Source organism: Gallus gallus, chromosome 3 (assembly GCF_016699485.2).
Source record: "Gallus gallus isolate bGalGal1 chromosome 3, bGalGal1.mat.broiler.GRCg7b, whole genome shotgun sequence".
NCBI lineage: Eukaryota > Metazoa > Chordata > Aves > Galliformes > Phasianidae > Gallus > Gallus gallus.
Genome location: NC_052534.1, coordinates 95,619,561 through 95,643,417, shown reverse-complemented (window position 1 = coordinate 95,643,417; position 23,857 = coordinate 95,619,561). Strand labels below are relative to the sequence as shown.

Here is a 23,857-nt window from a genome sequence, read left to right as displayed (position 1 = left end):
TTGGTTTACTTATAGAAATGTTAAATGAAATGTTTCAATGGGATTGTTGACAAAACCAAGGAGGAATTTTCAAGCTTACATTTAACTCTTTGGAAATGAGGCCTGATGATTTTTTTAGTATCTATCTTTCCTGACCTGTGCTGGTAGGGCTGAAATTTGGTTTGTTTATGTAGTTTGTTTTTCTTAAGCTCCTGAGTTCTTTGCAGGGGAAAATCTGCTTAGTTAAAACAGTTTAAACCACAACAGACATTGAAGCCATTTATTGATAGATACTAACAAGACATAATTAACCAGCAGTCAATGAAATACGCATTCAAGATTCAAATCATTACTACAACAGGTAATGTTTTGTAAGTGCGCAGTGTTATGGTTGAATGAACAAATTTATCCTGTGACTAATCTCAAGGAGTTTAAAAAACACATCTGCATGAGTGCAGTTAGAGGCAGCCCACCCACACTCTGAAGGACACGTGGGTTACAAAAAACACCTCTTTTTTTTCCAAGTGTGGCTCCCTGCCTGTACGCACTGCTTTTGGGAGGGGAGGGGTCTCAGCTTGGTGTGGACCCGCTGATTCACATGGCAGTTAGAGGAGCATGCAACATGTTCACATGCACGCAGCTGATAGGGGTAAGGTATTGCACCCTATGGATAGCATTCTGCGCTAACAGTCCCCTGGCTGGCTGCAGCCTATACGGTGTGTTCCAAGGAGTATGCTCTGTCTTGGCTTTGGCAGAAGTCATGATGCTGGTGGTGACTTACAGCAGTGTGAAACTAAGTTTGGACTCCAAGATGTCTCCTCAGCTGTCCCCCAGAACCATCGCGCTGCTTTTGTACTTCTTTTTAGGCTGACACCTTCTTTGTTTCAAAAGCCTCTTGGAAACGTCCTGGTTACTGTTTAATCTGGCCAATGTTGCTTTCTTCTTTGTTTTGGGCAAATGTCCTCGGCCTGGTGTATTATGCACACAAACACCTGCGCCCTTCTTAGGTCCACCTTTTTATCCTACGGGTTGTTAGCGAAGTGCTTTGGCAAGGGGAGGGGGCTGTCCTGGTACACCACACTAAAGAACTCATGAGATAAAATTTGTTGCACCTGTTTGACTGAAATAAGATGTGGTAGCAAAATACACTTTTGATATTTCACTGTTCAGATCCCATCTCTTTGCCTTCCAATCTTTAACACTGACCGTATTATTCGGTCTCAAAAATCTTTTCTACATATGAAAGTACTAGTCAAGTAGTTACAGAAGTAGTAAATGTTTTGGCTCTCTGTATCATTAGCTTGTTTTCCTCTTTCCATAACAGGTCTACATTCTCTTCTTTCTGTCACTTGCTACGTATTTATAAAACCTTTCTACATATTGGTGTCAATGGCCTTTTTTAGTTAAAACTCATTGTTGTTTGCTGTCTTAGGTTTCTGTTCATGCATGCGTTGTGCTGTTTACTCTTACTTCACTTTAGTATGCATCTGTTTCCATATTTCCTATTGCTTTTTGGTTTTCAGATCATTAAAGAACTCTTGATGAAGCCATGTCAGGACCTTACCATGCTTCCTATCATTGTTCCACATCACGATGGTTTGTCACTGTGTCATTTAATGCTGTCTTTTTGTAACTACTGCTTTTCTTGGATTCCTTTTTGCCTTCGTCCTTCTAGAACTCCTCACTGTAGGACCTTGCTTAGTAATTCAAAGCTTCTGTTTTTAAAGAGCAGAGTTCAGCATTCTCCTTATTTGATATCCTCACATTCCTTGAGTCGTTAATTATCATTTCATCATCGTGTTCAAGACTGCCTTACACACGTGTGTGCAACTACAGTATCTCTGTTACAGAGAATTGAAGGCAGTTGTTACTTTTCCCCTTTGCCCATAAGTGGCTTTCATTTTATGAAAAATATATATGAGACTCATTGCAAGAGTTTGATAGTTTCTGGCTTCTAGTCCCGTTTTTCAAACACATTTTTAGATGACTTAAGATCCCTTATAAATACTGACACCTGTCTTTGGATGCTTCTGTACCACCTTGCTATAAATAAGAACCATAAAGGATGGCATTGAGCATAGATAGCACTGACGGTTTAAATCTGCAGCTGTGAGCAGCTTTAGGCATTTTCTGTAAGTCTTAATGTAGTGGCATTATTTTTAAATAAGAGTAATCTGCAGTTGCATTGCAAATAATACATTAGAGATGAGCCTGCTAAAAGTATGAAGGTATAAATGATACCTGGGAAGGTTGTTAACGATCTGTCTCATGTTGTTTATCTTGGTTTGTCTTTCATTTGCTAGAGTATGCTACGAGAGAGCCACCTTCAGCCCAACAATCCAAACATTCATCCTTTCTGCCATTTGGCATGGGGTTTACCCAGGATATTACTTAACATTTTTAACAGGAGTACTAATGACACTAGCAGCACGAGCTGTAAGTATCAACCAAATATCTTCTTAACTAATAAGTAGTTTTGACAAAGAAAATGAGATCACGTGAGCACGGCTCAGGGACAGTGCGTGGGTAGCAGTTCTGTTTTCTCAGCAGCAAATTCAGTGGAGTAAATAATGAATCCAGCATAGGAATTAACGAATCTTTTTCTATTCGTCCCATTTGATATTAGATGTTTTATTAAGAGTTCTGAAGTGTGTCATTAGAACTGATATTTGGAGTATTGTTTTTGCTTTTTTTTATCCCACTAGTCCTAAAATATACCTTTGTAGTGAACATATGAGAATGGTTTACCACATAGGAGCATTCTGGTTTTCATTTGTTCCAAAACTAAATGTTTACAGGATGGCTTCATAGAATAGAATGCCTGCCACATTCAGACAAGCAGTCTTAAGATGCACTGGATTTAGGGGAGGTGGGTGCGTATGCATTGTTCTGCTTAAATGTGGCTTAAATACTTAAAATCCCTGTGCTGGATTAAACACGCTGCCCTAAAAGGCACAGTATTTCAACTGACTTCTCCAGAAGTTAATGGGTACTTTGAATGGTTCAAAGACGTTTGTCCAGACAGTACCATTTCTATTCTTCCTGTGTATTCTGTGGAAGTGCCACAAATTCTATGCAGTAAAGTAGCACTAATTACTTTATTACTGATCTCACTTCCTATTGTATGTTTTTTTTAGATAAGAAACAATATCAGACACTATTTTGTTGAATCTCCTGCTGTTAAGCTATGTTATGATATTATAACATGGATGACAACGCAAGTAGCAATAAGTTACACAGTTGTGCCATTTGTACTGCTTTCTGTGAAACCCTCTTTCACCTTTTACAGGTAAGCACGTTCTCCCTGTTTCCTTTTCTTTAACTAAAAGGAAATGAATTTACTTTCTGTTACAGCTCTATATTCTGTGCGGAAGACTTTATTTCCATTTTCCCCTATTTTTTTTTTTTTATTATTATTATTTTAAATAAATATCTTAGGCACAAAGTACTGTATTTGAGTGGGTCTCAACAGTTTGTCATTAAGCATCCTGTAAAACTGGTCATCGTTTTATTGAATGATTGGTTTTATTTGTTTTTCAGCTCCTGCTATTTCTGTCTTCATATCGCCAGCATCCTGGTGTTGCTGGTATTTCCATTGAAAAGAACTCAAAAAGGAAATAAACAGCATGAAAGCATCCAGCCAGTGTGGTCCAAAAAACTAGAAGAAGAAAATCTTTTGCAAAAGAACAGTTATTCCACAACAAATAATAGTTTCAGTCAGAAAGAAGAAATAACCTGCAGATATCAAGCACTAAAGCAGTGATTGAGGAATATTATGATCGATATATTTTGTATGTTTTCAGAAACCCATTTTTAGCACCTTTTAAAGGGGTTTGTATTTGTTTGCAAAGATGTTTAGTATGAAAAGAATGCATTACCTAGGAAAATCACATACAATAGCAAGACTGGAAACAAAACAGATTAACCCCTCCCATGCCATGTCCCGGTGGGTCACGCCTTATATGAAGATATTACCATTATTTCAATGGGCACTCAGGACTTGCAACGTATGTCCATAGGGTCATATGTGTGCCCTTTGCTGAATGTACGTTGTGTATCCCAAGGCACTGACGGGGTGAAATGAAATCGTGTCAATCTAGGATTAACAAATGGAAATTAATTTTTCCAAATGAATGACTTGCCTTAAACCCTCTATTTACTGAAACATTGTTTCTAAGTGGTATTTTCACGTCTGATTTTGTGGAAAGTATTTCAAATATTTAATACTATGTGCTATAAGGAAGCTACAAATATGAAATGCAAAGTCTTTGGATGGTTTTTGAACCTCTTCTCTAAAAGGGAATTGCAATAAGCATCTCAGTATTTGGAGGGTTTTCTTAAAGTATCTCAAACAATTACAGTACATTATGGAACTGTAAACATTACTGATGCCAAATTATAGTTAGGTTTCTGTGACAGAATCTAATTAAGCATAGCCCTTCTGAACAGATTAAAAAAAATCATCTTAAGGTTCACCTTTTCCAGGGCTTCAGAGCTCTAATTTAGGTTTCCTTTAATTTCAAGTACATAAAAACAGCAAAAAACACCACCGAGTGGGCTTTGCGACTAGAGAAGGAAAGGCAGCCAAAGGATGCTGAAGACAATGTGCAAGCACCAGAACTTCAATGGAAATTTGGTTTTACCCTTAAAAACCAGAAATATTTGTTCTAGAATATAATTATTTTACCAAAAAAAAAAGAGGTTTTAGTACTTAAAAACAAAGTAATTTTGAATTTTAAGGCATACAGTAGTTGATGCTAGCAGTATGAAGCTGATGATGTTAGCAGTATAAAAATGTCAAAATTAACTTGCGATCTGGTTCAGTCAAATATGAAATCACCACGATGAACAAGATCTGTATGCTTGATCATTGATTTCCCTTCGTGCAGAGAAGTGCATGAACTGGGGGAAAAGATTTTTCTTTAAATTAGAATTTTAGATGCAGGTTTCACATGGCACTTGCAGGTAAAAATAATGGAAGAAAGAAATGCTTGAGAATATCTAACTGACTGAATTATGGAAGAAAGCCAAGGGAATAATGCATTGGTTCTACCGATTCCAGACCGTTTGTTGAGATGATGGTCACTGCTAGGATACTGTGTTAAAGGGCTACATTTTAATTGTTTGTATTCTGTGTTATCTTTTTTTTTTCTCTTTTTTTTAGTAAGCACGAACTGCTTATCCACACATTGCATTGGTTTTAAAGATAAAACAAAGTACTGCTGGAGAAAAATAACACAGCTCGTTGAGTAACCTCATTGAAAAACAAAAATGTCACACTCTTTTGATCCTGATATTTTTGATCAAACATCTGGCACTAGTGAGGTCAGCATTCCCACTCCGGGGTCAATATTGCATTCCAGGGAAACTGCAGTGGTCATTCTCAGCTCTGGGGACATTACTGTGCAGAAATAGTCACATTACTTGTCCGGTTTACTCTCCAAAAACCAAATCCTCAGTCAAGTCTCTGTGACCTCACTGTAGTAATTCTGTGTCTGGCCTTTGGCTCCTTGCTTGAAACTTCAGGATGAAAACATACTTTTTGTTGTTTTAATATACATAGGTTAGTATTAATTAACCAACACACTTGGAAAGGTGGAACCAAATGTGAAATGAGTCTTAGACAGGCAGGGATGTTCATTGTTTCAGTGACAGCTGTGTTATCTTTAAAAAAGAAATCAGATTTCTGAATCCTTGTGTTGGTCACTCAAGTAGGCTTCCTACTGCCATTGTCAGCCATTATAATCAGATGTGTTTTTGAAACAGCATTTTTTCTGCCATTGTTTGTAAATAAGGGCACACTAATCTCTTTATGCTTGTTTATCCTTACTGGAGATAGAATCAGGAAAGACATTGTCCACTTTCTGTTCTTGGAAGAATATTTACATTAAATAACAAATGGAACTGCAGTCTGGTAGGTGAGTAGGTTTTGGGTTGGTTCTTTTAGTATCTGCTGCTGTTGAACTTAAATTCCCCTTCTAGCTGGTGCAGGCTATGGATCTACTCAAAGAAGTGGGTTTGGTTGCCAGTACTTTCGATGTGCCATTTTCCATTAATATTCTGGTACTCTTGCTTCCTTCTTTTGGCATGAGTGCCAACGTGTGCAATGAAAGCTTCTGAATTCTTGATTAAGAAATATGAAAGCAGTTGTAAGCAACCCCCAGAAAATAAGCTGAATTAGGCTGTGAAGTCTGGTGCTTCAACATGAGCACATGCACAGATACAGTATTGTTCACAAGTTTTATATACGTTAAAACAGTTAAGAGAATACACTCATGCTTTGGCTGGTCACAAACAGCCAAGATGGGTTTCAGAATTGGACACGACAGGGGTCTGTGTGCAATACAATTAGTTATTTCATGATTTGAACTCCTTAAATCATAAGCAGCATAAGAAAACGATGACAATTCTGTTCTGCCTAGAATTTCTTTTGACGTGTAGCGTCCTAAAGTTTAGTTTTTAAATATCATTGTTGAATATAGAAGTACTCAGAACCAAAATCTGCTCTTCATGCCCATGAATTCTCTTGAGGACTATCTAAAGAGAGGGTCGTGGGGTTTTCTCTTGGTTTTTGTTTTTTCGTTTCTAAGCGGTGACACTTGAGTTTTTGTTCTTATTTTCCCTCCACTTTGCTCGTTTTTTGCCTTGCTATTGCAAATGGGAATGTTGCACTGGATCCTTTTTATCCATTCAGTTATGAAGATAAGAGAAGCCAGCCCAGACGCTTTAGATAATGTTCAGGTTTTACACACAGGGTTTCATAATAATGATTTTGAAAAGGTGGAGGTGATTTGCTACCTATGACTTTCTGAGAAAAACAGTAGAAAGCAAATTGCTTAGAAACACTTCAGACACGAAAGAAACGTGGTTTTAAGTATTCTTTCACTTAATGTATATCCAAAAGGTAAAAGTCTTTTCTGTGTTGCGGATCAGCACTCTTTGAAAAGTCAAGATAACATATCATTCATAATATTATGGTGCTTTGCAGATATTTGCCTATTGTGAACAGTTCATCCAGAATCTTAAGGAATTAATATTATTTACTAAATGTAGTCACCCCGATAGTAACTATTTGCTTGCATAACCTTTTTTTTAACCTTTAATGCTTCTGTATTGATGAAAGAGATGTATTATATATATTAGAAGAATAGTTTCAGTGGTGCCTACTACTGTTCTATTAGGGAAGGCTTTGTTAGCTGTACAGCTACGTAAATGCCCTTCAGGAAACTTATTTTTCTGTGGCTATTCCTTAAGGTGACAATGTAAGGTGACATTTCCGTAACAAGTGACATTTGAAAACATACTTTCATGTAAAAAGCATATTATCATGTAAAAATAATGGTCCGCATTTTAATGTGCTCTTAATAACAATGCAACAAAGACAACTTTGCAAAGAGATCTTAAGTGTATTCCGTGCTCTGCACTGAGTTGTGATATGAGTTTTACCAGTAGAGTATGTTATATATTAAAAGATGTTACAGTTTTTTTAACTTCCTCCCTTCCCCCTACAGGAATAAGTAGTACAAAAAGCACTGTGTTTGTCTGGCACACGCTTGGTAGTTGTGCCCCTTTTTATTAGTGCTGATTTAGTCAGTGGTAAAACTTCTGATGTGGCTGAGATCTGCTTTTGCAAACAGCCCTATGAGATCTTGGCCTCCTGTCGAATTCATATCAAAAGTAATTCTAGCAGTCTGCGTTTTTTCTCAGGAAACAAATTATTGTCAATTTGTTCAAATACAAGGTCAGATGGGTACTCACGTTCGCATACAAATGTGTTATAGTTGCTTACTTGTAAAGTTTCACTTGTTCTGCTTCCTAAGTTGGCCTTGAAAGATAGGGAAAAGCATGGGTTACAATAATCTTAGGCTTTCATTTCCTTTACCCTTAGTTCCTTCACTTTGTCAGTTTCACTGGCACAGCTGCCCGGAGAGCTGTGGGTGCCCCATTCCTGGAGGTTCTCAGGGCCGGGTGGGCCCTGGGCAGCCCGTTTGCAGTGCCAGCCCCTATCCTGCTCACGGTCAGGATGCAGCACATGCCAGCACAGGGGGCCGTGCGGTGCTAAGCGTGTCCCATTGGAGCAGAATTGGGCAGGGGAGCTTATGGCAGCCACAGCTGTGGCTGCTCTGTGCTGGGTCTGCCTGAACTGCCATGGGTGCTGCAGTCTTAACCCAGACACCTCACAACCACCATCAGACCCTGGCATCTGCAAAGCTACCCTGCCGTGCTATAGCTGCACATGTTGAAACAGTTGCTTGGCGTGGTTAAAATTAAATGATGATTATTTTTTTAATTTCTTAAAAACGTTTTGAGATTAGCTTTTTGTATACTTTTAATAAAATCTAGCTACCAACTGTAACAATTTTCAATCCCATTAAATATTATCTAAAACAGGACTTCGCTCCCTTCACAGCTATACAAATGTTCAAAAGCAAGCTTTGCAACTTCATCCTGTTCTGTGAGTCAGCTATGTGTGTGTCCAATGACTTAGGCCTGCTTTTGGTTTTAGATGTTTGTAGATTGCCTGGATCCCTGTGCATATCCAAATAAATGTCATGAACTGGCAAGCTGTAGTTGCCAGGAGCGTGCATAAATACACATGGCAGAGGCCAGCCATACTGCTAGTTATGTGAGCCTGGCTTGGATGCACGCCGCACCTGCTGGCGCCTGCTTGGTCTGCACCTTCAGTGCTGAGCTTCTACTTCTAGAAGTGAGAACAGAATTCACTGCTTGCTGTTCAAGTGGAAAGTTAAGGGCTGCTTTCACTTTGGGTGTTCTGCTGTAGACCAGGCAGATGAAATTGGGCCGCAGATGAAGGACTGAAATCAGACTTGGAAATTGCAGGGCCACTTCTGGAGGACCTTTTTCTACTAACAGTGACTGAGCCCGGCACCTTTGCTCCTAATGAACCTGTTGGCTAAACAGGCCTCAAACAGTCCCTTTTGTTCCAAGGTGAACAGCCCACGCTGCATTGACATTTAAGTGTCTCCACAACACAGTAGGAGCAGCCAGCAGTGGCCTGGGCTTTAGTCAGACTCAGCAGTTCCCTTCCTTCCTCCCAGACTGCAGAGATGTGATCTGAGATCAAAAGCAGTGAAGTGTGGCCCCTGGAGACCTGCAGTCAGAATAGTGCAACACTGCACATTAAAGATGCAACCAAATGTTATGGCAGTAAGCAAAAGGAGGATTTGCCTACACATATTTTGCCTTTTTTGTATGTTTACCTTCACATTTTTTCTGTGTACCTTTTTCCGTCCGGTGGTATTGACTGTTTCTCTGCAGCATCTTCTGATGTGTCGTACCGTGACAGGTGTCAAAAGGGACACGACAGTAGCTGGGTGGTCATTCTGACATCCCAGACCTCAGATGTGTGCTGATCCGTTAGAAGAGAGCATTGAAAATGTACGGAATGAAAAGCGGTGCAGGACGAGCGAACATAGCATTGTTCAAAGATGTGGTAAGAAGTTATTCAGTTTAAGAATATAAAATACAGAACCGCATTCTTTCCTGCCTTGGTCACACGTTCAAGGGAGTAGTTTTACCTCAATGCAGAAGTAGTTATGCCTCCAGATACCCGTGTATTAAGATGAGAAAACACCCCTAAAAGTGTGGATAGTTACAGTATCCCTACATTTGCCTTTCCTGGTTCAGAATATAATGCATTGTCGGTGAATTTCATTTTTATTATTCCAAAATATATATTTTTTAAAAAGTGTTATTTTTCAACAGATCCATAAACTAAGTGTTGGTGTATGGTCAAATTAAAATACCACTGTTAGTTACACTGTGATTGTGATATTTTAATAATTACATATTTCTAATTTGTCTCAGCCGTGCTGCAGAAGCGGCACGCTGCTATGTTTTAAAGGTGTTTTTAACTTGCCTATAAATGTTTTTTTTCTAATTTGTGTCTTTAAATCTGATTAAACTGTAGTTAAAAAAAAAATGTGAGCTCGTTTTTCCAAGTTCTTTGGTGTCTGTCTGTTTTTAATTAGTGCTGAGAGTGGTATCACGCTGTGTTTTAAAGCAGCTTCTCCTTTACAGGTAACCAAACATTACACGCACTCACACTGTTACTTGGGGTATTGTGCTTAAAAATTGCTTTCATCCCATTTGCTCTTTGGGGCTTACATACAAATCTGTACGTGCAGTGGTCTTCCAGTAGAGCCGGTAAAAAGAAATACAAGTCTGGCTGCGTGTGAATTGGGAAATGTACTCACACAACATGGAAATCTCCATCTCAAAGCTTCCTGCTATGCCACACAGCGACTGCAGTTTTTTTCCAGCTGGGAGATTCACAGCTAACAGATCACCACCAGTGTTTTGAACAAGCTGCCTATTTAACTGCTGACTCCAAAGAAGCAGGATTAAATGTGTCCGAGGTGTGTGTGTTTGAAACTTCACTAAGAGGGCTCCCCTATGGTAGTTGCTGTTGGTGGGTGATGGTATTTCAAGGCGTACAGATTCCTTGACCTGAAGTCTCTCTACCATGCAGATTAGGAAACACTTCTTTACAGAAAGGGTTGTTAAGCACTGGAATAGGCTCCCCAGGGAGGTGGTTGAGTCACCATCCCTGGATGTGTTTAAAAACGGAGGGTTGTTAGAGTTAGGGTAGTATGGTTAGGTTGTGGTTGGACTTGATATCTTTAAGGTCTTTTCCAACCTAAGTGATTCTATGATTCTATGATTAACATAGCTTACTATGGAAAAGAAGGTATATTGTACGCCACTATGACACAAGTGCTGTCCCCGTGACTTCCTGTCTAATACTGAGTCATTCCCTCTCTTCTCTTCATCAGGTATTAATGCTTCAGAACAGACTTTGTAATGCTGGTGTAATTTGCTGAAGAGGTCTTTACAAGGATCTGTTTTTGCAGATGGTCCCACCTTAAAGCAACACTCAGATCATGTGTGCTGCCCTCTGGAAAGACCCTACTGTATTAATGATATCTGTAAATGCTGTGTTCAGACTTCCCCTTTAGGAAGCTGTATTGTGGGAGATAAAAAGCACTTACCACTTCAACACAGGACTACGGATACAGCTGAAGCAGCTCCAGTAACTTGTCATTCCAGCCAGAACTGAGATACTGCCATGGCAATTGCCTTCTCAGCTATGCTTTCACAATGGAGTGGGTCACGAGTATGAAAAACATCACCATGAACTAAAGGTTTGTCAATGCATCCAGTGAGAAACATTTGAGCAGATGAAGACAAAATACAACTTTCTGGTACTGCTTCAGGATGCTGAGATTTATTGGTACACCCAATTATTCTTACAACGGAAAACTCCGTGACTCCATTTCTTATCCTTGGGGGATGATTCCATGGCAGCTTTCCCTTTGTTTGAAACATGTTGGCTTTCATGGCAAATCTTTTTGCTGTGCCCCCGGTCTCTGCTTTAAGTGGGTAACATCTCTGCCCACATAATCCACCTCACAACAGCCTTTTCCCATAATAATATTTTGGTCAGAAGACAAAAATATACTTGCCAGATGGCTGCAATTTTGATCAATTTAAGTTGAAGAAGTTAGAAGAAAGAAACAAAACAGTTCAAGCATTATAGTAATTATAATTAGTACAATAATAAGCTTAATAACGATTAAAGCACAGTCAAAATCCATAATCTTGTACAAATTATTTCACCAAGTCTCATCTGTTTCTGGGCTGTTAATTGAACTGGTGTTAGGTACTGGTTTGGGATAACATCAGATATTTAAATGGGAATTCAAATGGGAAGCAGAGCACTCCATGTAAAATTAAGATTTTTCTAGACTGCAGCTTGAACCCCTCAACAGGACCATATTACATTGTCTGTGTGAATTCACTGATGGGAAAATGTTGCTATTGTAAGGGTAGAGTGCGAGTGGAAGAGTATGAGACAGAGTTCTGCGTGAGACTGAGATCAGCAAGCACGAGCGTGTCAGGAGTTGGATGAGCTGAGTGAAGGGGGGAGAAGGTGAAGTACAGACAGCGATGCCTTCCCTGCCTCCCCATCACCAGCACATACAGGGCTCTCACACCCAGGAGCTGCTGTTTCTGTTTGTAGTCATGGGGTGAGAAAACAGCTAATACCTCACGTGTGGAAAAACTATGGTAAAAGAATAAGGATTTAGATTATGATGACATAAAGTGAGATTAATATGCTCTGAAAAACAGCATTTTGAAAGTGTTTGAAAATCTACAGATCTCACCATGCTCAGTTTCTTCAAACATCAAACTCCTCCTTGAGCAGTGATCCATAGGCAAGAATTTAAGTAGCGCAGTGAATGCTTCCTACCTCAGCAGTAACTGCAGGGATTTGGTCATCCATATATTTTCACACTGCACGTCTGTTGTATGAAGAAGAATGTTCTTTAGGCCTTTCACTCCTCCCGGTTTTTCAGCTGAACACATCTTTTGGTGCAGACCTAAGCAGATACAGCTTCTGATCTTCAGAGGTTGGACATTTTTTTCTTGTATTAACAGTTTTTGTGTATGTAAGGTACTCATTCTATCTGGGTACAAAGACATTCTTCATATAATTGAACTTCTTTAAAAGGTCAGAGGAGGAACTTGCAGTCACTTTATGGCTAAAGGTATTTGGGACATACGGGAGGCACTGTGCATGTTACTGAAGGAGGCTAACAATGATGTTTCTACAAGTGGGATGGAAGATCTCAGTGTGGTGAAGATTTTAAGTTGACTCTTTCACCCTTGGGAACCGGTAACTTCAGAAATATGACTGCATCCAGGTGTGGGGCCCAGAGGAGGGCCACAAAAACAATCACACTGCCGGAGCACCTCTGCTATGAAGAAAGGCTGAGGCAGCTGGGCTTATTCAGCCTGCAGAGGGCTCTGGGGAGACCTCACTGAAGCTGTGGGTGCCCCATCGGTGGAGCTGCTCGAAGCCGAGTTGTGTGGGCCCTGGGCAGCCTGAGCTGGTGGGGTCAGCCAGCCCATGGCAGGGGTTGGGTGGGTGGGCTGTGAGGTCCCTTCCAACCCAACCACGCTGTGATCCTTACTGGGTTTTTTTTTGCCACCCCAAGTTTAAGCTTGTGTCCGTGCCTGTCGAGGGAGCTGTTATTACTGTGGTCAGTACTGAACTAAACGAATTCTGTAACCAAACACCTCTGTTACCATGGTTTCGGATAGTCCCGGGGATGACTTTTTACAGCCACCACACAGGTGGTACACAGAAAGAACGGACTGAAGCGCTGTCGTTAGCCTGCTGATGAGACCCGCTGGAAGCAGCGCGGGAAGCCGCAGCCCCGAGGCCCAGCGGCGGGATGGGCACGGCGGCCGTTAAGGGAAGGCCCGGGGACCGAGCGCGGAGGCGCAGCGCTCATCCCGGGCCGCTCGCCGCGGCAGGGCGCCGTGCGGTGACTCAGACCCGCCAGGGCTCCCGGGCAGGCTTTTCCGAGCCTCGTGACGATCCGTTTAGAACTGCTTATTAGCGCACCAGCCCTGCGGGGCCGTTCAGCGCGAGCGGCGCCCGCTAGCGGCGCGTCCCCGTCCCCCGGGCACGGCATCGCACGGCCCGGCACGGCCGCACCCGCTGCCCCGGAGCGCGGAGAGGGGCACGGCTCGTCTGAGGGCGCCGGGCGGTGCCGTCTCCCCTCACGTGACCGCCAGGCAGAGGGAGGCAGCCAGAGGGAGGCAAGATGGCCGCCGCGGCCGGGGGGAGGTGAGAGGCGCTTGGAGCCCTACTGCCCTGTCACAGCCCGCTGCGCCGGGGAGACACCGCACGGCCGCGCCCCGTCGGCTTCGGGGTGAGCGGGGCGGAGACGGAGCGGGGCAGCGCTTTGGGTGTGGGGGTGGGAGAGGCCGGGAGGGCTCTGGCCGCTGAACAAAGGCGCGGGGCACGGTGGGGCCGGGCGCTGCGGGGCCGGGAGCAGACGGCGTGCGGGGCTCGGAGGTACCCGGCAGCCTCCTTCCGGGTGTGAGGAGACGGAACGTGAAAGGAGGGCTTTGTAGTCGGGTCTGGGTGCTCGAGAAAACCCTCGTGTTGCTGGATGTTTACTCTTTGTTCTGCAACGACGGCTATTTAAAGTAACTTAGTGATTGAGAAACGTGAATCTGGTCAAAACACGGCGCGGCCGTACCCGCTGACGGGCGGCAGCTCCGCCGCGCGGGCGGGTCTGCCCCGCCGCCTCCCTGAGGGGTCGCGCTGCTCCTGGCCGGGCCCTGCCGAGCCGAGCGTGTCGGGCACGGCAACCCTGGAGCGGTGGTTTGGAGGACCGAGCGCTTTCTATTTTACAGAGAAGTTGATTCTTTTTTCTTTTTTTTTCCCCCTGGAACGCCTCACTGTGCACTGAGCGTGCTCTCGTTCCGCCTTAGAGGCAGAGCAGTTTCTCTGCTGAGGTGTAAATCCCGTTGTCAGTGTTTGTCGTTCTCTTTAATAACGAGTCCAGTCACTACGGTGTTCGGCGCTGGCAGCCACCTGGAGTGCCTGAGGTGGCGGAGGTTGGTTGGGATGGTTTGCTTGTTTGCTGCTTGCCCATCTTTCCTACCCTCCAGAGCTGGAGAAGTGATGCGGATGCAGGTTATTTACAGAAGCTTTCTTCAGGTTTCTTTTTTCCTCCGGCCGCCAGAAGTTGGTATTTTAGAACCTCATTTCAGCTGTTTGGAGAACGTTGTTTAAGCAAAACCTTGGCAGTCCCTGTAGAAGGAGCACTTAAAAATATTGATCGCATCATGTCGTGTGATGTCTGGCTTGTCAGCTGTTCTGATGTTTATTAAATACATATGTTAAGTAATAAGGTGTCATGAAGGATTGATAATGCAGTTGAGAGTGGCAGTGTTTCTGTAAATCAGCAAATTTTTGCAGTCTTTCCAAAGCAGTGATAACGTGTGCTTCGGTGCAGGAGGGGAGAGGTGGTTAATCCGAACCCAAACAGCTTAACCCTTGTGCAAATGTTACCTTCAGCTGACCCTCTGTGCTCTGAGTGCATCTTGTCCTCTCATGGTTTGTTCTCTGTGTCCGAAAGCACTGGGCTGTGCCATCCCTGGGCACTGTGAGCATTCCAAGCTCAGAAGGTTGGATTGGGAATAAGGAGGTTTGTTGGCTGAGAACTGGCTGGCATTAGTGGGGGGAAATAGGAGTGAAGCTGTGTACAACTTCCAAAATAGGTTCTTGGGTTTAAGTGATGGAAGCTTGGGATTGTGAAAATACTTACTGTGTCCAAAAGCAAAATAAATGCTTTAAATTGAGCACGTTTATGACTGTCTATGTATTGGGTGCTTTGAGGTTTGGCAGGGATTAAGTTCTCATTCTCTCTTTTGGTAAAGGAAGTGCTGTTGACATTTGTGCTGGCAGCGTGCATTTCTTACTGTGTGACCACGTGCTTCGGGAGCCTTGCCATCACAGAGGTGTTGTGCTTGGACATGGAGTGGACTTATGGAACGGGCCTTGCTTGTTGGGCTCCGCTTGTGCTGAGTTGCTGCAGTGAGTTAAAATTCCATGCACAAACTTCGGCCGAATTTCAGGCACGTTTGTTGAAGTAAGTTTAAAAACAAAAAATCAGGTTATGTTTGCAGAATGGACGTTGCTGTCCTTCTCTAGAGGCCTTTCCTAGAGCCCCGCGGTGGCCGTGGTCTTTAGGGGCTCCAGAAACCTTGCCTGGGAAGTGCCACATGAGAGCGTGGGGGTATGAAATGCAGGGTTTTCATGTTGGATTTCATTGTTGTTAATTTATGAAGTGCACCATTACCTCTTCTAAGAAGGGCGTGCTTTGTGACAGCGAAGCGTAGTGAAGACTGGCAGCGTCATCCATAGAGATGGCTCACCCCAATGACTTTTATCATGTACAAACAAGGAATATTAGGGTTTGCAAAAGCAGCTCCAGGTGCGTGTTTTAGCGTGCCGTGCTGTGAGCCAAAGGTTTCAGTTGCACCTGAGGGCTCACGCCAGAGGTGAGGCAGCAGCTGTGCAGCTGTGATAACCGAGACTTCCCGCAGTGACTGCTGGAGCAGGAACTTATCTGTAGGGCAGCAGGGCTGCCTTTGCCTTTCTGAATTAGAGCAGTGAGGAACATGAAGGAAAGAGCTCTGCTTTGAGGCGGAAGGACTGCTGAGTTCTTTTTTTTTTCCCTTTCACGCCAGCTGAGAATTTATTGGCTGAACTTTGATTGCAAATGCATTGTAAAATTCGCGCTGTCAGATGTTGTAATTGTGTTTTGTGTGTGATTTTTAAGCATATTCCTCAGTTTACTGTGGGTGGAAAGTAGGGTGAGAGTTAAGGCTGCAGGAGAGAGCTGGGGTGCTGCTCAGGGGTAGTGGAAGGTGTAGTGCAGTGAGAGTGAGTGGCAAGTTGGGTTGGGTGGGCTTCTGTCAGAATGTGTACAAAGGATAGAAGGAATGAAGGTGCCTGAATGTGAACTTTGAAGGGCATTTTGATTGCCTGAGAAGCTCTGCACCATTGGCACAGGGCTGAGAGGTCCGGATGGGTTGGGAGGGAGGTGTGCTGGGCAGGAGGCCGCTTCTGTGGCATTTCTGTAGCTAAAATGACCGTAGGTACTCAAGTGTGGGCACTGAATCCCTTTAATCACTCTGCTTCTTTTCAGTCTTCCATTTTTGATGTGTTTTGGTGTTTTTTTTTTCTTTTGTTAAGTTCGCAGCCTCTCAAATTAGCTTTTCCTGCTACCAAAAATACCAACACAACCCAACCAAACAGTAGGAGCAAACAAACCAATTGCACGCTCCCACTGCTGTGCTGCTGCTCCCCCCCCTTCTGCTCTGTGGTACCTGAGCTACGTGCTGGACACACCATACCTTTTGGCTTCTGACTTTTCTTGACGGTAGGGATGTGTGTTTGTGCAGGGCCTATGGAAACTGGCCGTTGTGTGCCAAGTCTGGGCTTCTTTGGAACAGATTTGAGGTTTGGGTCTTAAATAGTGCCTGAGTCACGCCGTTTGGTTCATGTATTTTGCTTGGCACGTGGAAGTCTGGAGCATGGAGAGCTCAGGTGCCTAAATCTGCTTTGGAATTTGTTCCTGAAATTGCAGCCTGGATTTGAAGCCCGGGTTTAAGGGTGTGATTTACATTCCTGCTTCTCCTCTCTTCTCTCTTTGTTCTGCTTTACCTACAGTTTATGTAGCTTCCCAGCAAGTCTTCTGTTCCTTAGTGTTGTGGCTTAACCAAGAGCGCTCTCCCATCTTAGGTGTTAGCGTCGGTCAGCAGAAGCCATGTCATGTTTGAGTAGAAAGTTGACAACGTGCAGCCACGTCTGCATCAAGTTGCTGACAACTCGCTTGATAAACGGTGCTCTTCAAAGTCCTGTGTGGCTGTAATTCAGTCTATTTCATAACTATTTCATAACGTTGAATGGTCTCCTTGTTCTGCTTATCTCCATAAAGGTTGCACTGTACACGTCTAGAGTATCTGTTGCATGTATCTGTAGCCTGTACAGGTATTCCCACAGGGTTACGTATGCAGAGACATTTATGCATGTGAAAGACAGTTGTGTGTTGCATTCATAGCTCCCATTTGGTCAGTACCTAAAAAGTAGAGTGACTTTTGTTGCTAAAACCTGGAGAAATTATGCAACTGCCTTTTCGTTGTAACGCAGCATGTTTAATCTCTGAAGTATTTTATTTAGGAGAATAATGGAGCTTGGTGCACAACTGCTGATGTATTGCCACGTACAGTTTGTGTTCTCTAATGTTAGAATTAACTCGCAGCCTTTACTCATGCTTTTTTTTATTGCTATTTTTTTAATACAGATAAACTTTGTGACAGGAGCATTCTAAGTACTGTGTGAAGATGGCAAGCCTGATGAATCAGAGTCTGCTGACCTATGCAGAAGAAGGAAATGTTCCTGCTCTGAAAGCACTGCTGGAGAAGTGCAGGGATGTAGATGAGAGAAATGAGGTAAGATGATCTTTGCAAAGGTTGTTTCATCCTTTTAAATTAAGGAATGAGTATAATCCGTGAGACCATGCCAGTAAATACAATAATGTCAGCTTTATTTTCAGCTGTTTGCCTACCTTTGCACAGACTGAGCGCGCAGTGTTCAGTGCCTGTGAGCTCTTCAGCATCCTTCGTTGTAATTGTTTTCTCAGTGTTCTGAGCTGGAAAATGTGGATCCGTCCCTTACTTTGTGGATGGAGATGATATCTGCAGCTGGGCATTGTTTCTTCGTTCACAGAGACAGTTACATGTACATCATAGTTGAACTCACTTCATGGTTAGATCAGGATGCTCAGGGACTTAGCAGAGAGACATCTGGAAGTGCTGAGGATGGAGGTCCTGCAGCCCCTTACAACGGTGTTCCAGTGCTTAACCACTGGTTGCTTAGAAATATTTCTTCTGATCTATTTGCATTGCAGAAGGTAATTTCTGGACACAGGTATGGTTTGCATCAGGTTCAAACCCATGAGGAGGGTGTGCGCTGGGGAAACCGCACACTGTTTATATGCAGCAATAATAGGAGTTTTGTTTAAATGTTAGCTCTTCGTTGGAATTCAACAGCATTGAGTGCAATTCCGTTTCTAGTTTTGGACTTGCCAAGACCTTCTCTTCCCTCTCACAGGAGTTGGGTAGCAACAGAACAACAACAGAATGCCTGCCAGCCCCAGGGGGGCATATCTATAAAGACTGCTGGCAAGCCAAGGCTTGTCAGTGCCAGGACCTCCCTGGCAGCAGTGGCTTGTCCAAGGGTGCACTTTGGGGAAGTAGGCCTTTCCACTGCTTCTCATTCTCAGTTAAAAAATGAGATCTAAACTTGATGATCTTCCGTAGTTTTGGGTCTTTTGTTTTTTAGTATATATGCATAATTTGTGTCACTTCTCAACGCATCGCTTTTTGCGTGTCGTTTTAATTTCAGAATGGCCAGACTCCACTCATGTTGGCTGCTGAGCAAGGCAATTTAGAAATTGTCCAGGAGCTTCTCAAGAAGGGAGCTAATTGCAACTTGGAGGATGCAGTAAGTATTAACACTGCATGTTGCAGCACCTAACTTTCTTCTCCCTCTGTGGTTAAGTCAGGCAAAGGAAAGGTGTCCTTATGAATGTTGAAGGGACGGGAAGAAAAGAGATGATGGAAAATGGATGTGTAAGCAAAATTTTATCTATCTCGGTATTTTTCAAATTACATTCCTTGATTTCTAAGATGTTTTAAATATCTGGGAGTCCGTGCTGAATGCTGCTGATGTTTTTTGTTTTGTTTTTTTGTAGGGAAGTAGTGCTGTAAAAATGAATTGCAATGATAGTGTTGGCTGTCATTGATGTAAGAGGATAGGTGAAACAGAGAAATACTGCATCAACAAAGGGTTGATATCCAAGTGATTTTTCTTGTGGCATTAGTGATGTGGTCTGTTAGGCTTGGTTTTTGTGTTTCTCAGTAACTACTGAGGGAGAATTTAGGTTAAAGGATTATTTCATGTGAAAGCCAGAATAGAGACAAGTAGAAAAGAAGACCTGCAGCCACCTGAAGTAGCAGCAGAAGGAAGTCTGATCCCCCTGAAGTAGGATCACAGATACAAGAAGCGGGGCACTGGTCCAGACTCCCCTATATATTTTAGCTCCTTGGGTGTTGGCATTCATTGTATGTGGAAACAGACCACCACCATCTTCTGTGCTCTTAGTCACTGCCTGCTCCTAACCACCAGTTCAAAATGACTTTACATTATTCTCTCATCCTTCTTAGGTTTTGCTTCCCCTGTAAAAGTGTTAAATCAATCTATAGTGAACTGAGGAGTGGAGGCTGATAGATACTGGAGAGGGGAGGAGGTGATTTGCAGTCTGTATTTCCAGCTGTATGACTGTCAGGGTATTTACAACTTTTTATGTGTTATCTTTTAAAATAACTTTTGAGAAGTTGTGCATTTCCTGTCATACAAATTTACACTTGAAAAACAATGTAGTAATTGTTATAATCTGGTGGTATTATGGCAGTATTGTAATACTGAATATCACTTATTTTTCCTTTTTTAGGATAACTGGACAGCTCTTATTTCTGCAGCTAAAGAAGGACATGAAGCTATCGTAGCAGAGCTTCTCAATTATGGTGTCAATTTGGAGCATAGGGATTTGGTATGTGTTGTCCTGGTGTAAAACGGAAAGATTCTGTATTTTAGTGACAAGAACAATTTGGTGACTTAGAAATGTTCAGTTTATTAAAAGCATACTGATCTTTTATTCTCCCATGATGTACTGTATCAGTGGTGTTATAATGGAAAGTATTTAAATACTGTTCTCAAAATATCACAGTGGTTTTCCTGTGTGTGTCTCTTACTATTCCTTGATTAGTATTTTTGTAAATTGTTACTCCTTTTCAGAAGCTGCCTCTTTCTATATGCTTTTAGTCTGTGCAGCTGTGATTACCCATCTAGCAGTCTTTGTCCTCAATGTACTGGCACTTGATTTCATTTATCTTGCTGAATTTTTTATATGGAAAAGTGAATGTTACACTCCAGTCCACCTAAAGAATTGGGGAAATTGCTTGCATGTTTAATGAAGAAGGTGAGATTGCTTGGCTCCTAGTTTGTAGAGCTACAAACTTCTCTGTTGACAGAAGAGAGATCTGGATACCCCTCAGAACTAATTTTGTTCTGCTTAAATTAGGAAACCACTAAGAGGCTTCAAGTGCTTCCCGTAATTGCAGTTTCACTCTGAAGACTGAGGCATGCTGCCACGTCATGCACTGTATTGTAATGGTGGTCACATCTGCTTGGCAAGCACTGTTTCTAGGCCTGTGTCAATCTGAGAGGGACCTTGACCTCTGAAAATATGTATTAGGGAGTAATAAAAATTGTGCTTAGAATTAACAGAGGCACACAGTTGTTTTAAAGTTAGCTTTGGTTACCTGACCCAACGCATGCCATGAAACCTCTTTGTTTCCATGCTTACAAACTGAAATGACCACATCTGTAAAGTTTGAAGCTAATTGCTCTTCATTGCTCCCTTCTAAGGACATATGGCATCTGTCAGGAAGAAGGGAGTCCTTACAGAGTTACTTAGGGAAGGGCATGTAGGTGTCTGTTAGACAAATCAAAAATAAGCCCTTCAAGTTAATTGATTTGAATTCTAGCCGTTTGTTCTAAGGTAATACTTTCTGATTTATCTGATCACTGGTTTGTATGCACTTGAAGTCTGAATTATGTGTTTACAGAAAATCAGTAAAGGGTGCAATATTCTGCCAGGCTTTGCATGCAGCGGGAAATCAGTATTTGCACTCATGCATTTGTTACATAAGTAGGATAATAAGATTCCGTAGTCAGTCCTTGTTATGTTTTGGACTTGAAGAATGGCAAATTAAGTCATGGTCTACAATTAGGTTTCTAAAGAGTATTTTTCAATGTTGGTGTCTGTTTGAATTGTGCTTGCTAGGGAGGATGGACTGCTCTGATGTGGGCTTCTTATAAAGGCCGTACTGAAGTAGCTAAGCTGCTGCTGGAGAAAGGAGCAAATCCAAACATCACTGGCATGGTAAGTGTTTGCCTTAAGAACCACCTCTTCTCTGTTCCCCAGCAAGATGTTTAAAATCTGGAATCCTATCCTAATCCTACCTTGATTAGCATCTTCGACAGTATAACGTTAATCATTGTACTTTATTAATGGAAGTAATTGTTTTGATTTTTGTATGACAGCTGCTGTTTTTTAATTAAAGTAATTAAATGAGTACTTCTTAGTAAGATTCAAATCAGCAGGAGAGGAGATAATAGAAGAAGTCAGTAGTGTATGTCATCTTGCTTGCATAACAGTTGTCATTTTTCTGCATCTGTGTAAGTTAACGGAGTAACTAATCTGTGCAGGTTAGAAACAATTCATTTTAATTGTTCCCTGAGTTATCGAGTGAACTAGATTATAGAATTACGTGCCATAATTGTGAGACAGAATTATGGAGTTAGGATTTTGAGATTTGTTTCAACTTGTAAGCATTTTTATTAAAAATATCTGTATCTATATACATGCATTTTTGACAGGCTATATCTTGACATTTGTGTGAACAGAGAGGTGACAGCATAAGCAAGCTGGTGGCTGATGCAGTAGCGACCACTAAAGGGAAAGCCAGTAGCCACTTCCCTTTCTGACTGTGTCCCATTCTGATTCTTTGTTGTGTATGGAGCTTCTACATGGCACGATTGATCTGCAGCCTTGATTACTTAAGGATGATGTATAACTGTTCTGATTTTTCTCTTACAAATGTGAATGTGAATTTTTAAGCCTAGTTTAAGGAGTTACAAAATTGCTTCAGAACAGTGGCCTGTTTTTAATCGTCATCTAGACAATGTGCTAGGAAACATTATGTGTTATTAGATTTAATTGTGTATATTCCTTCTCCTGCGTGTTCATCACCTCCTGGAATACTGTGATCAATACTGCGTTTGAAAAATGAAGAACATCATTATTTCCTGTGGTTCATCCTATGTTCTTTTTCTTCCAAGCAATACAGCGTTTATCCAATTATTTGGGCAGCAGGACGGGGCCACTCAGATATAGTGCATCTCTTACTGCAGCATGGAGCTAAAGTGAATTGCTCTGACAAAGTAAGTTATGTTTTTGTAATGTTTCATTTCTTTAATAATTGGTACATTTCTTGTAAAAATGAATTGAGTTCTTTGCATGTAATATCTTAAAATAATTGTAGTAGTTTAAATATATATTTAAATGTGCCAAGTAGTTTAATGCTTGAACTTATATTTTGCTCATGAGATTAGAATTAGTGTACTTGAGTAAGTCATTATAAATGCAGGAAGTTTTTCCATAGCATGCCGAAGATGGCTGTGAACACTTGCTTTAGTGGAACATATTTCTGTTCTTTAAGCCATTGGTTGCATAGACTAAGAGCTTTTATTGCTAGAATCTTTAAAAAAAAAAAAAAAAAGTTAGTGGCTTTTCAGATTCATATATTAATTTTTAAAATGAAGTTTTATCTCTGCAATAGTAAATGACTGAAGTATAGGACGAGTATTAAAATGTAGAAGATACTGAGTATGACAGAATGTTTTGCAATACTTTTGCAGTATGGAACCACCCCGTTGGTTTGGGCAGCCAGGAAAGGCCATTTGGATTGTGTGAAATACTTGCTGCAAATGGGAGCTGATGTTGATCAAGAAGGAGCTGTAAGTAACTGCTCATTTTCCAGTGAAAGATGGAGGCACGTACATCTGTGCTATTAGCATATATCCAGATATTTGCAAATACAAAGAAATTGAACTCAGTGCACCTTTTGAAAATAGTAGTGACGGTTACAACTTTGCAGAAGTTGGGGTTGGCTGTTTTTTAAGTTTCAGCTGCGTGTTGTTTTATTTCGAATGAAAGCAGATTTCATTATCTAGCAACTTAAATAACAAGTAATTGAAAATACTGATCCAAACTAAGTAAATCAGAATGGAAAATTATGTAGGACAGCTTTTGTTATTTGTGTGATTATTCCTGTAGTTTGTATAAAAAAAAACAAACAAAAAACCCAACTCTTTCTGACTAGTGTTGACACACTGATAGTAAATAAAATGGGATGGATTTCAACCAGGACCGAGTGCCAGGTCGTGCACTTCGGCCACAACAACCCCAGGTAACACTACAAGCTAAGAGCAGAGTGCCTGGAAGACTGAGGGAGAAATGGACCTGGGGCTGTTGGTCAGCACTCGGCTGAACATGAGCCAGCAGTATGCCCACGTGGCCAAGAAGACCAGTGGCATCCTGGCTTGTGTCAGAAATAACATTGCCAGCAGGAGCAGGGAGGTAGTCATCATTCTGCACTCAGCTCTGGTGAGGCTGCACCTTGAGTACTGTGTTTAGTTTTGGGCCCCTCACTCCAAGAAAGACATTGAGGCCCTGGAGTGTGCCCAGAGAAGGGCAACAAAGCTGCGAGGGGTCTGGAGCACAGGCCTTATGAGGAGTGGCAGAGAGAACTGGGATTCTTTAGTCTGGAGAAGAGGAGGTTCAGGGTTGACCTTACA

General features: G+C 42.1%; 2 protein-coding genes across 17 annotated transcripts in view; both read left to right on the top strand.

Moving 5' to 3' along the window:
- The window catches only part of MBOAT2 (membrane bound O-acyltransferase domain containing 2), a 154,051-nt gene extending 144,110 nt beyond the window's left edge, over positions 1-9,941 (top strand). For 3 of the 4 annotated variants that reach the window (XM_025148772.3, XM_025148771.3, XM_025148773.3), the window contains 3 exons: positions 2,283-2,415; positions 3,117-3,268; positions 3,520-9,941. In XM_025148772.3, coding sequence (XP_025004540.1) covers positions 2,283-2,415; positions 3,117-3,268; positions 3,520-3,742 — 508 coding nt within the window. In that variant the 3' untranslated portion in view covers positions 3,743-9,941. The remainder of the gene's footprint in view (positions 1-2,282; positions 2,416-3,116; positions 3,269-3,519) is intronic. The other variant, NM_001031090.2, reaches the window with a different exon arrangement.
- Positions 9,942-13,603: 3,662 nt separating this feature from the next.
- The window catches only part of KIDINS220 (kinase D-interacting substrate 220kDa), a 59,733-nt gene continuing 49,479 nt past the window's right edge, over positions 13,604-23,857 (top strand). For 10 of the 13 annotated variants that reach the window (XM_003641063.6, XM_015276068.4, XM_015276067.4 and 7 more), the window contains exons 1-7: positions 13,604-13,724; positions 17,676-17,823; positions 18,779-18,877; positions 19,887-19,985; positions 21,282-21,380; positions 22,340-22,441; positions 22,919-23,017. In XM_003641063.6, the coding sequence (XP_003641111.2) occupies positions 17,716-17,823; positions 18,779-18,877; positions 19,887-19,985; positions 21,282-21,380; positions 22,340-22,441; positions 22,919-23,017 (606 nt within the window). In that variant the 5' untranslated portion in view covers positions 13,604-13,724; positions 17,676-17,715. Of the gene's footprint in view, positions 13,725-13,827; positions 15,456-17,675; positions 17,824-18,778; positions 18,878-19,886; positions 19,986-21,281; positions 21,381-22,339; positions 22,442-22,918; positions 23,018-23,857 lie in introns of those variants that run through there. The other 3 variants (XM_046939499.1, XM_040698504.2, XM_040698505.2) reach the window with 3 other exon arrangements.